Genomic DNA, 14021 nt, shown 5'->3' on the forward strand with positions numbered 1-14021 from the left:
CCTAGGGGGTTCCTCCTGTTGCTTACTAGAGGCAAGGGAGAGGGGACCACTTCATCTGCCTCCGAGGACCCAAAGCAGGACAGTGGTACCAGTGGGTGAGGAGATGCATGGTGTGTTATGGGGTGCAGATTCCCCTAATAAGGACCTAACACCTCTCTCTCTCCCCCTCTCTAGGGTCAGTGTGACGAGTACCCACACAGGGTAAGTGATGCTTCAAGCTAAGGGTGCCCTTTGACCCATCCTCAAGCCCAGTCATTACCCTGGGGTAGGGGGATCTGCAACCCTGTATAAGGTGCAGTGTGCTCCGCCCTACAACTGATAATGACTTGCTATTGGCACTGTGTCAGGGTGGTCACTGTGTCTGTTTGCATGGACCCAGAATCCTATATGACCTTGTTTGTCTGCTGAACAAGTATCTGAGAGTCTCTTGTGTGTGTCACTTTGCCCTCTGTTGGCCAAGAGGCATGCATGGGGCTAGGTGTTGCCTCTCTGCCCTGTAGGGTGCCCATGTATGTGTGTGTGTGTGTGTGTGTGTGTGTGTGTGTGTGTGTGTGTGTGTATGCGCGTGTGCATTCCGGCAGTCCAGGACAAATATGAGGGACTTTTGAGTTAGTCATGGTTTCGGATGACCCAGATCTCCAGGAGGGGAGGTCATCTGGCCACCGCATCCTTGGAGGCAGTGTACATCTTGTCTGTTAGGAACACAGGAAACCCTTCTCAGCAGGAGTGTTAGGATGGGGTGGGATGTTTCTGAACTGAGATGGTTCCTCTTGACCCTGACTTTTCCTGGCTTCCTCTAAGTCTACGGAACCCAATGTTCACTTGTGCCCTGCTGGAGACAAGGGAGGGCAGAGTCCTTCCCCAATTCCTCCCTGAAGCCCCAGTGGGACATCCTGTCATGCTCAGTCCTGGGCAGAAAGTATAAAACTCATCTTGGGAGATCTTCCATCTATAGGGACCACAGTGTACCCAGAAACACACAATCTAATTTCCCTGGCTGCTACTACAGCTGGGCCGGGTAGAAGTTAGGGGGTAGAGCCTATCATACCCCTTCACCCCACTCCTACCCCTCTCCACAAACCAGGCTCAGAATGTACTTGACTCTCCAGGTCTCTGAGAAGGTATGGTTAGCATGGCCAGCCTCTACCCAGCCTCTCAGGACCCAGAAAACCGTGGCGGTCCCTGACATCTGGGTCCTTGGACCAGAGAGAGGCTGTGCATGGTTTGGTGTGTAAGAGGCAGCAATAGATTTGAGGTCCAGGCCTATTCAGGGCTGTAGGGTCCTGCCGTTCCATCCAGCTCATCCTGACACAACAATAGAAAGCCAGCTGTGTTTATTTGGAACGGTGGACTTGCAAGATGGCTGTATGACCCAAAAGAAAGAGCATCCCCTGGCACAGAGACAGCACAGCTGCAAGACCTTCTGCAGTGTGTCATTGATTCTGCGGGGATGCTTAGGTTGGGGAGGGCACGATCTCTGCCCCTCAACCCTGTACAAGGACAGAGAAGGGAACAGTGGTAGGAAGTTCCAGAAGCAGGCAGGGATGGGAGAAGTAGTGAAGACCGAACCAGGAGGCCAGTTGATTTAGAAGTGTGAGCTTAGGAAGCCTTTAGTAGATTGGTGGCTTTCCAAGGAGTGGGCAGAGGTGGGGGTGCTCACAGGTCCCCAGGACAGCCTGGCTAGTCTAGCAGGAAAGGAAAGAGCTAGGCAATGAGCGGGAAGTCCTTTGGCATCCGGCAGGGTTGCTAGGTCTGTGGGCTCTCTCCTACTCGATGTGACCCCATCTCTGCTACCCCTCCCTTTGCCTCCCGAACCAGGAGCACCCAGGCGGCGTCCTGGCAGCTCTGCGCTCCAACCCGATAATTGCCCTAAAGGTTTGTCGGTCCTAGATGGGCTCCAGCCCCTCTTGGCTGAGATGCTTCCTGGACACAGAGCATAACATCGCACATCCCTGGGCCCAGCGTGGGAGGATGGGGCTCTGCATGGCTCAGTGTGTGGCAGCTGCCCCCGTGTGCAACAGGAATAGCCTAGAAGGGCCACCCCAGATGGGCTCCTAATTCCCTGAGTTTTCAGCCCGGCTGGCAAGTTGAGGGGCCTTAAACACATGGGTTGACCACCCCCCTAGGTCTTTGCCTTCATATGGATTCTAACATTCCGGTCATCTCCACAGGTTTAGCCTAGGAGACAACAAGCAGCAAAAATGACCCAAAATGAAAATTATGTTCGATAATGTGATCAGAAGCTGCCCGTCCTCCTAGAAGTGGTTGACCATTCCTAAGACAACTTTTCTGAGCTTACCAGCCACAGAATGAGGCCTCCACAGTACTTAGTGAATGTCTCACAAGCCACACCCTCAGCCAACTCAACCCCAGAGGCCAGGCTTAACTTCCCTTGACCGTGGTCCTCAGATTCGCTGACGTCAGCTATTCTTGTCCTACCAAAAAGGAACCCACAGGGACCACACGCCAGCTTGACTCCACGCACCAATTTAGCTCGTTCTGTGGCTCCCGACCCTCAGCCCAGCAGCGGCCGTCCACCCGGCAGGCCTGGGTGGGGCAGTACAGTGCTGGGTGGTGTGTTACGTGGCCCAAGTGGCCTGGTATGACTTCAGAGGTGGGTGGGTCTGGTCAGGGAGAGCCCCTCTTCCGGAACTCAAGGAGGCTACTAGCCAGTAGCCAGAGCTGAGGCAGGGTACTTATGAGGCCATGCCTTCAAAAGGACAGCCAAAAGCAAAATTATAATTGTCTCTGTCCCTAGAGCTGAGCCTCAGGGGTGCCTACCACACCCCCTCCCCAAAATCTGTCCTGCTGCTGTGTTCACACTGATCTCTCTCCTCCTCTTCTCTCCACTTGGCCTTCTGGGGACTTCCTGCATCACTCTGAATACCTGCGGCCTTCCAACTCCTGTCTCTCCTCAGCTGTTGCCTCTCCTCAATTCAGTGCGGCTGGCTCCACCCCCTGTTATTAAAAGGCGGACCTTTCAGGTAGACACCATGTGGAGCTTTCCCAGGGGCTTGGCACATCTTGGGGTCGTGGCAAGGCAGCTGGGGTTACCCACTATGCCAGAACCTGTTTCTAACAGTTACCGCAAATTAGACAATCATTGGCCCAGTGTTGCCATGAAAGCAGAAAGACACAATATACAGGCCCCACCAACAGTAGACATTCCAACATCCTGTTTATAGGCCTGATGCTGTCTTTCAATGGTATACCACTGTCTTTATTGCGCAGATGCAGAGATAAAGGCTCAGATATGTTCAGTAAGCTGCTTGATGTCACAGAGCGAGGATTTATGCCCAGGTTCTCTGCCTGGTCCCAGTGTGCCTCAGCTCCCTCCACAATAAAGTAAGAACAGGCACAGGGACTGTGATAGGACAGGGAAACTGAGTCACGGGAACAGCAAGAGAGCGAAATGGACATGAGAGCCAGATGTCTGACGCCTGAACACACACTCTTTCTGCTCTGGCACACATCCTGCTGAGTTTCACCCCTCAGAGCCTGGGTGTGAGGAGCGAGGGAGTTTGTAGAACAGCATGGCCCATGACCAGCAGGCAAACAGCTACTTTCCTGCCTTCTGCCTTGTTGTCTCCAAGGAGGCTTGGCCAGGAGCAGGTTCCCAGGGAAAAAAGCATCATTGATTTTTTTTTTTTGAGGCCCCATGTTGTTTGAGGTCACATGAGGCCAGGGGCTGTCTGTCTTACCCTTCATCTGCCTTCTGCGGCCCAGGTGTCCCCAGGGGCCTGGGAGCAGGGAGTGGCAGGACCTTGAGCTACTTGCCTGGTGAGTCCACAACCCAGGAACGTGGATACTCAAGTCCCTGACTGAATAAGGCTGAAAACTCACTCCAATGATCAGCTAAAAATACAGAGTCACATGATACAGGCGCAGCCTATTAAGCATTCAGCCCATTCTTGTAGAGCGCGGATCGCATTACCCCACCAAATCCTCGAGAGCTTCCAGGGCTCCAAGGGTTGCTCAGGAGGCCGCTTGCAGCTCAAAGCAGCGCCAGGCCCATTCATGGGCTCTCATCCTGCTGCAGACAGGCCCCATTTGAGAGAAGGTGAGGTAGTGCCTCTGAACATGCCCCCCCACACACACACACAGAGTAACTGTGCAGACTTGCTTGCTCTAGGTCCTAATGTGAGGGCTACAAAGGGTGGCTCAGTCAGTAAGTACCTGTTGGGCAAGCAGGAAGACATGAGTTCGGACCTCCAGGCACATACTTGTAGTCCCAGCCCTGGGATGGGAAAGACAGGGGACTCCCCCAGGGTTCTCTTAGCCTAATCGGTGATCTCCAGGTCCCAGTGAGAGGCCCAGTCTCAAAAGAAATGAGCGCAGCCTCTGAGGAATGATACCCAAGACTACACACATACACATGTGTGCATACACATACATACCAGAACCATGCATGATTATCTTATGGTAGCTGCATTCCCTGCTCCCCATGGGCCATATTGTTCATTTCCAGTTGGTAGAAGAAGACCATAGAGCAGTGGTTCTCAACCTTCCTAATGTCATGACCCTTTAATACGGTCCCTCATGTTGTGGTGACCCCCTGACCATAAACTCATTTTGTTGCTACTTCATAACTATAATTTTGCTGCTGTTATGAATCGTGATGTAAATATCTGATATTCAGGATATAGTGTGATTCCCAAAGGGGTTGTAACCCACAGGTTGAGAACCACTTCCCTAGAGGAGTAGATCCAGCTGCCACCTGTTGCTGTGTCCATGTCCAAGACACAGAGGTGGCTCGGCAAGACTTTCCCGTATTGCCTTGACCCTGGTTTCTAGAGCAGAACCAGAAGGAGTTGCCCTCATGATCTCTGCAGACTCTCTGGGGAGTTAGGGTTTTATACTGTCAGCCACCATGGGACATGAGAAGGCCTACCAGTTTCCTAGCGATAAATATATATTGGTTATGCATGTTGCACAAGGTAGTCGCGAGTTAGCCGCAAGGATAAGCTTACGTAAGAGCCAATCCTGACTGATGCATTTAGCAGATGGTGCTGGAGGCCACTTCCAAAGGGCAAGGGCTTGACTGACGAGCCCAGCTCAATTGTACAGTGAGCCAGATAAAACCCCATGGCCTCTGACCTAGGGTCTCATTTGATCCTCTGGAACAGATAGTCAAAACCAGCATATGCTAAGATGGGGAATAAGGACCCCCATGCTCCCATCCTGTCGCTGGGAGGCCAAGGCTGATGATAAACTCCATACATTAAGAGAGCGGTAGAGGCAGGCCGCAGACCACCTGGGCTCAGCCCAGGCACTGGGCCAGGCCAGGAGCAGGGCCTGGATTCAGGCCAGCGGCCATCTCTCACTCTCTGTTTCTGCCACTACTGCCAAGTCCTCTGCCCTGAAGACCTCTAGAAGCCCCCACAGCTCAGCAACCCGATGTCTTGGAGCACTCCTTGCTGCCGTTAGCCCCTGCATGCAGTCACCATCACTGCCACTGTTACCCTCACCATCCACCCACTGCCCCCCACTGCATTCCTAGCAGGGTCCACAGAGGCCTCGGCAGCTGCATGGCACATGGTGGGAGCGGGGCCTGACCGCTGCTCTGAGACCCTCTCGCTAATCCATGTTTTCTCTGACTTCAGGGGGAACAAGGCCAGGCTGGCATCCAAGGCCCTCCAGGGCCACCAGGCCCCCCAGGACCAAGTGGCCCTCTGGGACACCCAGGGCTGCCAGGGCCTATAGGGCCACCTGTAAGTATCCCTCTTTTCTGCTCCTTAGAAGTCTCCAGAAGCCTCTAAACCTTGAATAGTGACCAGAATGACAGAAACATTTTGTCAGGGACCTGAACATGGGTGGCCTGTGTGAGAAACCATCCATGTCTATGATTCTGCTCGCCTGTTTGCCCTCCCAGCTCTACCCACACAGCTGCAGGGCCATGTCAGTCGTGGTCCCTGTGGGTCGCTCTAATAAGTACTGCGTTATGTCACTGCAGAGTAACTGGGGGAAGTCTGAAGGGCCTTTTCCATCTGTCCCCAGCCCTGGTTTAAGAAAACCAGAGTCAGAGCAGTGGATTCTGGACAGGTACTGGGCGTGGCCTCTGATGTCTATGTCTTTAAAAGTAAATGCAGGATCCATGCTGCTGGACCGCCTTCCAGGCGAGCTTCCCAGTCAGTGGGGCCCTGAGGGTTGGTACTGCCGCTGCTGGGGAAGGGTGCCATGGACATCCCCGTCAAGCGGCAGATCCACCTCCAGCTCACTCATTTTCAAACTCTGGCCGAGACCATGTCCTCCACAGCCGCAGTATAGCAGACATATAAGCGTAGAATGCCGATAAAGTCTTCCAAGTCGCTTGAAAGAGGTGACACCAAAGTCATTCAGGTTCGTGCCCAGGCCCGTCAGCTGCTCTGACATTTAGCCATCTTGAGACTTCGTGGACCGTCCCTGTGACCTAAGCAACAGCTCTGGCCACTGTGATCTCCCATTGGGCTAGGAGGGCTGTGCTGTAGTGACAGCCTGTGCTTAGCTTGGTCCCCAAAAGGCATACATACACAGTTTTACCCCAGGACTTCGGCGGGGGCGAGGAGTTAGTCACACCTCCATCCGTCTGTCAAGAGGGAAAACAGAAAAACTGAAAGGAAATGAATTTAGAAAATTGAGCCAGACTAAGCCTCCAAAGTACCCCAAATTCACGGCTTTGCCAACTACCACCCTCCGACCCAGTACTGGGCTCTTGTTCTCTATATGACAACAGGGTATATTGTTTGTTTGTTTTTTCTTAGATCATTTATAGAGGAATAAACCCTGAGTGTATTTTACACCAGTTGAAACAGACTAGACCTAGGCTTCATGGCTTTCTCTGGCCCACATTTACTGCCCAGACCTCCACCCAAGACCACAGTACCCAGTCACCCTGGTCTCTCCCTCGGTACCCACAGGCCCCTGTACCCACACCAACTCACCATGGCCAGCTGCTGTGGCAGACGGGGTCCAACAGGCTCTTCTTCAGAGGTTCAGGGCCAAGGACAAGATCAGGGCTTTGTTGGGCAAGGTCAGCTTTCCAGCAAGGGGCCTAAATTAGGAGGTACGTGACTGAAGGATCTTTACTAAGCCACACTGCCAATTTAGCCCCAGGCCGCTGACCTACTTTCCAGTGGGCGAGCTCAGCACAGTTGCCCACAGTGCCCACATGGCTCTAATCGGAGATGCTAGCCTGTTGTCCCCACGTGCCCTCCCTAGGTGTCAGTTACTCTCCAGGACATCCTGGAGCTATCTGGGGTTCTCTGCTCCAGCCTGGAGCTATCTGGGGCTCTCTGCTCCAGCCTAGACTATCTGGGGCTCTCTGCTCTGGCCTGGAGCTATCTGGGGTTCTCTGCTTCCAGCCTGGAGCTATCTGGGGTTCTCTGCTTCCAGCCTGGAGCTATCTGGGGCTCTCTGTTCCAGTCTCCACTGTGAACACGACTAACCTAATCCACTCACCTTCTCCTTATTTCTACAGGGTTTACCTGGGCCTCCTGGAGCAAAGGTGAGTGCTCCCCTAAGTGATAATGGGTGCTCTAGGGAAGGCATTCCCTGTAGGGGATGCCAGCTGAAAGGGACTGGAACTGAGTGATGGATTAAACATGGTCCATTTCTAAAACATCTCCTCCTTTTCTTGGACTGTTTTGATCCTAATATGTAACACCTTTCTTGGGTGCTCAAGCTGGCTAAGCGAGCTCTATGGTTGGCATAGAAGGTACCCTCCTGGGTTGAAGGTGTAGTTTAGTGGTTAAGGGTTTGCCTAGAATGCATGAGGCCCCGGGTTTGAATCCCCAGTGCTTCATAACCAAAGTGTGATGCTTCTGTCCGCAGCCAGAAAGCAGAGGCAGGAAGGAACAGAGGTTCTTTGTGGCTACATAGCAAGTTAGAGCCAGCCTGGGCTACAGGGGACTGTGTCTTAAAATAAATAAATAAATAAATAAATAAATAAATAAATAAATAAATAAATAAATAAGGTTGTTTTTGTTTTCTAAAGAATTAAAAAAGAAAAGAAGAAAGCACAATCTTGACTGCCTGGGAGTTTGTGTTCTAGTTGAAAACACAAGGCAGACAGATGTCATGACATGGTCATAGTGTCCCCAAAACTGTCCACTATGGAAAAATCTCCAAAGCGATCTGATCCCTTGTGAAATGTTGCCTGGCAGCCCACGATGGCAAAGGCAATTGCACTTTGAAGTTAGAAACCCTGGGGACCAGAGGGCATAAAGCAACGAGGGTGGCCACCGCGTTGCAAACATGGATGCAGGGAGCTGGGAGGGGCTGGGAAGGAGATTCATTGGGAGAACCAAAACGAGATGTCCCTGGTGTCCCAACAGCTGACCCCTTGCAGCACCTTTCAGCCATCAGAACCGTATCTGGGGACCTTGGGAGACCTCCAGGAATAGATGGGTCTGGAGGACCTCCCAGGGGGGTCATGGGGAGGCAGAAGGTGGCATTGTGTAGCAGAGAGTACCAACTGGTCTGGTATGAAAAAACATTTGGCTTTTTTTTTTCTTCCCCAGGGAGATCCAGGGATCCAGGGTTACCATGGCCGCAAGGTAAGCAAGAGGGGGAGGGAAGACGCTACCTCTTCTGTGGGGAACTCAAGAGGGGCCTCATTACAGGGATGCACACAGCCAGGGCTGGGTAGGTAAGAGCATATGCTCACACCTGTGCCAGCCATATGTGCCTCCTTGTTTATAAGATTGTCTGAATACTCAGAACCGATGGGACAGGGCCTTGGCGGGCTGGCAGTCCAATCCATCCTCAAGTAAGGGAGTGTCTCTCTTATTGGTCTGGCTGGCTATGTCTGGTATCTGGACTGGGTGAGCCAGAATACTGGGCCCCTCTAACACAAGCTCCGTGCTGAGCCTAGAAGGGGGTGTAAACAGACCCAGCCCTGCTTGAGAGCAGTTCTCAGGCCAGATGGACAAGCATTCCCACCCAGATTGCCCTGCCAGAAGCTAACGGTTAAGTGCTACTACTACAAAGCACTCTGAAAGCAGGGTGGAAAGAGTTCAAGTGGGAAGAGTTAAAGCAGTCAAGTGCTCAGCCTATGAGTGGGTGTATCAGCTAGCTAGTGCTGTGTAACGTATCCCAACTTGACTAGCTTAAAATCTTGATTATTTCTTATGTTTCTGTGGATTGGTGACCTGGGGTTCTACAGTTCCACCTGGGTTCACGGGAGTAGAAACTTAGCATATGATAGCTAGGAGGGTAAAGGTAGCCTTATTCGGGCCTGTGGGTGGTACTGGCTGGTGGCTTCTGCTCTCCAGGTGCTTTTCATCAAGCCAGATAGGCTTCCCCACAGCAAGGTAGGCTTAGAGCAGCCTCCAAGGTGGGAAGGTTCAGTGCATGAGCACCCTCTGAAGCATCATCTTATACCACACTTCCTAAGGACCTTCTGTTCAAATGGGTCACACGACTACGTTACCTGCAGCAGCATAGGAAGAGACCTACTTCTGACGGATGGATTGAAGGGGCAAGAAAACTCTCTGACTGTTTGCAATGGACCTCTGCGATCCCTTAGCAGATCAGAAAGGAAATAGTATTTTAGTAAAGGAAACTATTTGAGCCAGGGCCCGGAAGCAGTTACTACAATAACTGTAAGAGTATAATACTTTCAATGACAGCCAGGACTTATGAATGCCAGCAGTAGGCCAAGCATTGTCCTGCAATACAGCCTGCACTGTTCCCAATACTATACTCCTTGGGAACTGCTATAATTTGCTCCCACCTAGCGCATGGGGAACTGAGGCTCACCCGAGTCTCAGCTAGAAGTCAAAGAATTCAAATCAGGTCTGGGTCCTTCTCATGGTACCAGATGCAACAAGGATTCCCAGTCATTGGCTGGGAAGCTCCAGAATCCTCCAGAAGGGGGGAAATGCAGCAGGAAGGAAAGGTATGGGTGGGGGAAGGAATCTTGGAAAGAGAGACTCACTCAGCTAGGAGTACACGCCCCACTCTGGTTCTGGAGGCTGCCATTAGCTGTGGTGTTTTATGGGTGCCTGGTGGGGGAAGCGGTGAGACACCAGAGATCTTTAATTAGTTCTGCATAAACTGAGAGGCTTGCATTGTGTCAGGAAGTGGAAATTACAGCCCCCACGGTTGCCTCCATCCACTCACTCAGACTCACAAAATTTACTGCCTCCTGGCGCAGCACGGCTCGGTTTTCCCATTAGCAGTCAGGTCAGGTCTTCCAAGCTGTGAAGGGGTGGAGGCCTGTCAGAGGGGCCCCCGGGGTCACGGCGATGCCCTTGTCTGGGACTGTTGTGACCAGCAGTGTCTACCTCCGCCACAAACAAGCGTAATCCCTCCAAAACAGAATGTGGGAAACAGTCGTCTGGAGGCTGGAGAGAGCCCAACTGCTGGCTAGGGTGTCCCGATACTGGGGGACCTGGAGCCATGTCCATCCTCCATGAGGGCAGATGGGAGCAGGGGTCAGTCAATCCAGGCATCCCTGCATCTGCAGAAGAATGGCGCAGTTCTGTTGAGGGAGGGGCAGCTCCTGGGGAAGAGGACGCTGGCTCGGGCAGAGAACTCTAGCCTAATAGAACGGGACTCTGCTGCTTTCCTGGGATTAGATGTGAACAAGTCCTATGGTGACCCTCCAGAAAAAAAAAAAAAACAGTTCTAGCTGCATCCAAGATACTTCCTCATGCCAGGTGCCAGGGGAGAGCCAGAGGTCTGGAACCACTGGCCTGGACTGGTAACAGGTACGTCTGCAGCGGTTGAGGTTACAGTCCCTTCTTGCTCAGGGAAGCCATGGCTTCCTGGAGGCCTTACAGAGCTCTGTGAGCCGTAGCCTCTTGGCACCTTGTTCCCCAGTTGTGTCTAGGGCAGTCAGAGCCCCCTCAGCCCAGCCTCTCATGCTGACTTCCTTATGGTGTCTCTCTATGCTAGACCACGCCTCTCTGCTCCTCCATAGAAGTCTCTTTTCACAATTTCTAACAGTCAAGGCCGTAACTGCCCCCTCTACCTTTCTGAACCTTCACCCCTCCTAGCAACCTCGCAGGTAACCACAGCACCCCACACCCCTGCCATTCTCCCTCTTCTGGTGCCCTCGTCCTATCGCCAACTCCTCTGTGCCTCCTGGTCCACTAGCAAGACAGACACACTGGGACTGTGGTGTCCTGACCCCAGCAGTCCTCATGCCCAAACAGACACTCGCTTCCCTCTCAATCCTGACACGGAACAATTGTCACTCATACTTGGTCAAGTGCGACCATCCTCTGCGTCTTAGTTCAGCCAAAGTGCAATGGTATCTGTCTCACTCCAACCTCACCAGAGCCAGGACTGAGAGGCCATTATCCCCCAGGTGTTAATACTTTGCCTAAAGTTTCACGGTTGGTGAACATGCTGGAATCAGAAGCACGGTCTCTCCAGCCTGTCTGAAAGCACCTGTGGATCCTCTAGGAGAGGAAAGCTGAATGACGCCCCCCTCCCCTTTACCCATCAGTCTTCTCTATCTTTCCTCCCACTTTGTGCTTCATTAAGGTGCAAGAAGGAGAAATTAATTTGGGAGAGGAGTGAACATGGATGTCAGAAAGATTCCCCCCCCCCAAGGGAGCCGTGGCCACCAGTTATGGTGACACAGAGCTGAGAAAGATATGCATCCACCCCATCGAGGTCTCTATGGGAGAAGGGGAGCCCTTGGTGTAGCAGACAGACCTGCCTCATGAGCACCACTTGCTCTGTCTCCCAGCCTTGGCACACAAGGTGGAGTTTAATTTCTCAGCCTGTGAAGTATGAGGATAAGGCACTAACTCCATCGCTCTACCGGCTGGACCAGGTCTGTGTCCACTCAGCCAGGACAGCAAGGATTACGTCACTACTAGCTCTTTGAGATCAAAACCCAGGGTGACTGGTACCCTTGTGCAGCCTGTACCTGCCCAGGGCCACCCTCTTGCCTAGACATTGCATATATTGTTGTGCACCCATGCGGTACCTGTTTGGCCCAAGTTGATGGCTAGCATCCATCTTAACTCCGCTGCACGATACAAAGCGTGTTTCGAACATCACACATCACACCTCAGCTCTCGTTCAGACTAGTGTGGGGCACAAGCCTACAAACTTGATGGGGGAGCTCATCCCGTGGTGCACCCCAGACCGTCCGCATGGGTCTTTGTAGAGGACTGTAGCTGGACACACATTCTGAAGGAGATAGTTAGCTCTGTGGGATGATGACCAGCGTTGTGAATACTCTCTGAACCCCTCCCCCATGCCAGGCAGGGTGCCAGGCACTCCACAGGCATCACTTTATTGCCCCGCCCCCTCGTTGAGCTAACCTTAAACTCATTAGGTAGCTAAGGATGACTTTGAACACCTGATCCTTCTGACTTCCCAAGTGCTGGGGTTTTATAGCTGTGCTGCCCCACGCCTGGCTTAGTGGGATGCCAGAGATTGAGCCTAGGGTTTTGTGCAAGCATTCTACCAACTGAGCCTCATCCCCAGCCCCCGTGCACCATTGTGCTGTCTCTGTTAAATCCACCTCTGAAAGTCGGATTTTTTTGATAATCTCTAGCAAAACATGGATCACAGAGTCTGCCTCCCTCTAGCCTACAGTTGGGAGGTGGTAACACCTGATCTGTCTAAATCCAAAACCTTACTACTCTGAATGACTTTGCTACCCACGTGTTAGGGTCTCCAAGGGAAATTAGTGTTCTGAAAGGCTTTCTCCCTCATCTTCCCAGGAAGGACATGAGGTGGCAGCTGAGATGTCCTCTTTGTGGAGACCAAGAGCTTGGCTGGGTTCAGATCTTGCAGGACAGAAGGTGTAGGCACATGGGTACCTTGTTTAGATGAACTGAGAGTGTGCTCTGACCAGTGGAGTGACCCTAGATAGCTGAGCTGGTGCTTGCTTCTAAACCAGCTCTTATCAAACCGCCACTACTCCCGAATGATCCCTGTGGCCCTCTGGCTCACAGAGGGTCCAAGTGACCCAAGCTCCCTGTGGCATTTCCAGGCAGCAGAGGGTACATAGCATTTTCTGTCAACGTTGGGAAGTCACAGTGAGGACATCCAGACTCTTGAAATGGGTGCAGATAAGAACAGGGAGACATGGGCCTCAAGGGGACGGGACAGCCCCAGCCCCCACTCCGTGACCTCTGGGGTCTGCTCTGCCCTCCAAAGTCCACAGATTAATTAGAACTGACTACACAACCAACCAATCTCAAATTGCGATTACAAGCCAGCCATCCTTCCAAAGCCCCAAGCCTTCAATGGGGCACCCGACCCAGAAATTCCCTGGATCACTCCCTGCCAGCCCTAATTACCGGAGGACCTGGGATTTCCATTGTTTCTTGGGTCCTTGCTTCTGGGCAGGGAAACTGAGAAAGTGGGAACCTTTTTCCTGGAAAAGTATTAGGTCTCCTACCCTCATCTCTCCAGCTTTTTCAATCTAGGGGCTCCCCAGCTTTCCCAGCCCACTCGCCAGACAATCTCCCATCCCCTGCAGAGAACAAAGATGCCATGTCACTGGCCCCTTGTAAGAGAGCCCTGGCCCCGAGTTAGGGAAAGCCATTCATCTCCCCTGCCTGCCGGCCTTTTGCTTGGCTGCAGAGCTGACATTGAAGCCCCACCCCTATTCCAGAGAGACTTCTTGCCAAGTCCCTGTGCAGCTCGTTCAACAAACAGTAAATCATCAATTAGGAGGACACACCCGTTGGTCAAGCTTGTGCCATCCTGTCATCTCTGGAGAGGATGGGTCCTCCCTCCTAGAAACTTCAAAGGACACAGAACCTGTTGATTCTGGGGGTGGGGACACGAGAGGGGGCTCCTAGGAGCTGGGACAGGCCTTCAAGATCACTTAGTGTGGCCCTAACCATGTGTCTCTTGAACCACAATGACTGCAGTTTCTCCCCTCCCCACGTGCAGCTTCCACCCATTGTTTTTTGGCACCCTGTTATAGAACCAGCATCCTCCAAGGGTGACTGGCTGCCTGGGAGTCACAGTCATCGCATGCTGGGCAGTGGAGCCAAGACCCTTTGGGGCACTTGGAGCATCCACTTGCCCAGCAACAGGATGGAGAGCCCCACCACCACCAG

At 52.6% G+C, this 14021-nt stretch overlaps 1 protein-coding gene across 1 annotated transcript in view; it reads left to right on the top strand.

Moving 5' to 3' along the window:
- The window catches only part of LOC142854492 (uncharacterized), an 80091-nt gene that overhangs the window by 25856 nt on the left and 40214 nt on the right, over window positions 1-14021 (top strand). Inside the window, exons 11-15 of the mRNA XM_075980150.1 lie at window positions 175-201; window positions 1819-1875; window positions 5604-5711; window positions 7457-7483; window positions 8499-8534. Coding sequence (XP_075836265.1) covers window positions 175-201; window positions 1819-1875; window positions 5604-5711; window positions 7457-7483; window positions 8499-8534 — 255 coding nt within the window. The remainder of the gene's footprint in view (window positions 1-174; window positions 202-1818; window positions 1876-5603; window positions 5712-7456; window positions 7484-8498; window positions 8535-14021) is intronic.

This window comes from Microtus pennsylvanicus, chromosome 7, assembly GCF_037038515.1.
Source record: "Microtus pennsylvanicus isolate mMicPen1 chromosome 7, mMicPen1.hap1, whole genome shotgun sequence".
Taxonomy (NCBI): Eukaryota; Metazoa; Chordata; class Mammalia; order Rodentia; family Cricetidae; genus Microtus; species Microtus pennsylvanicus.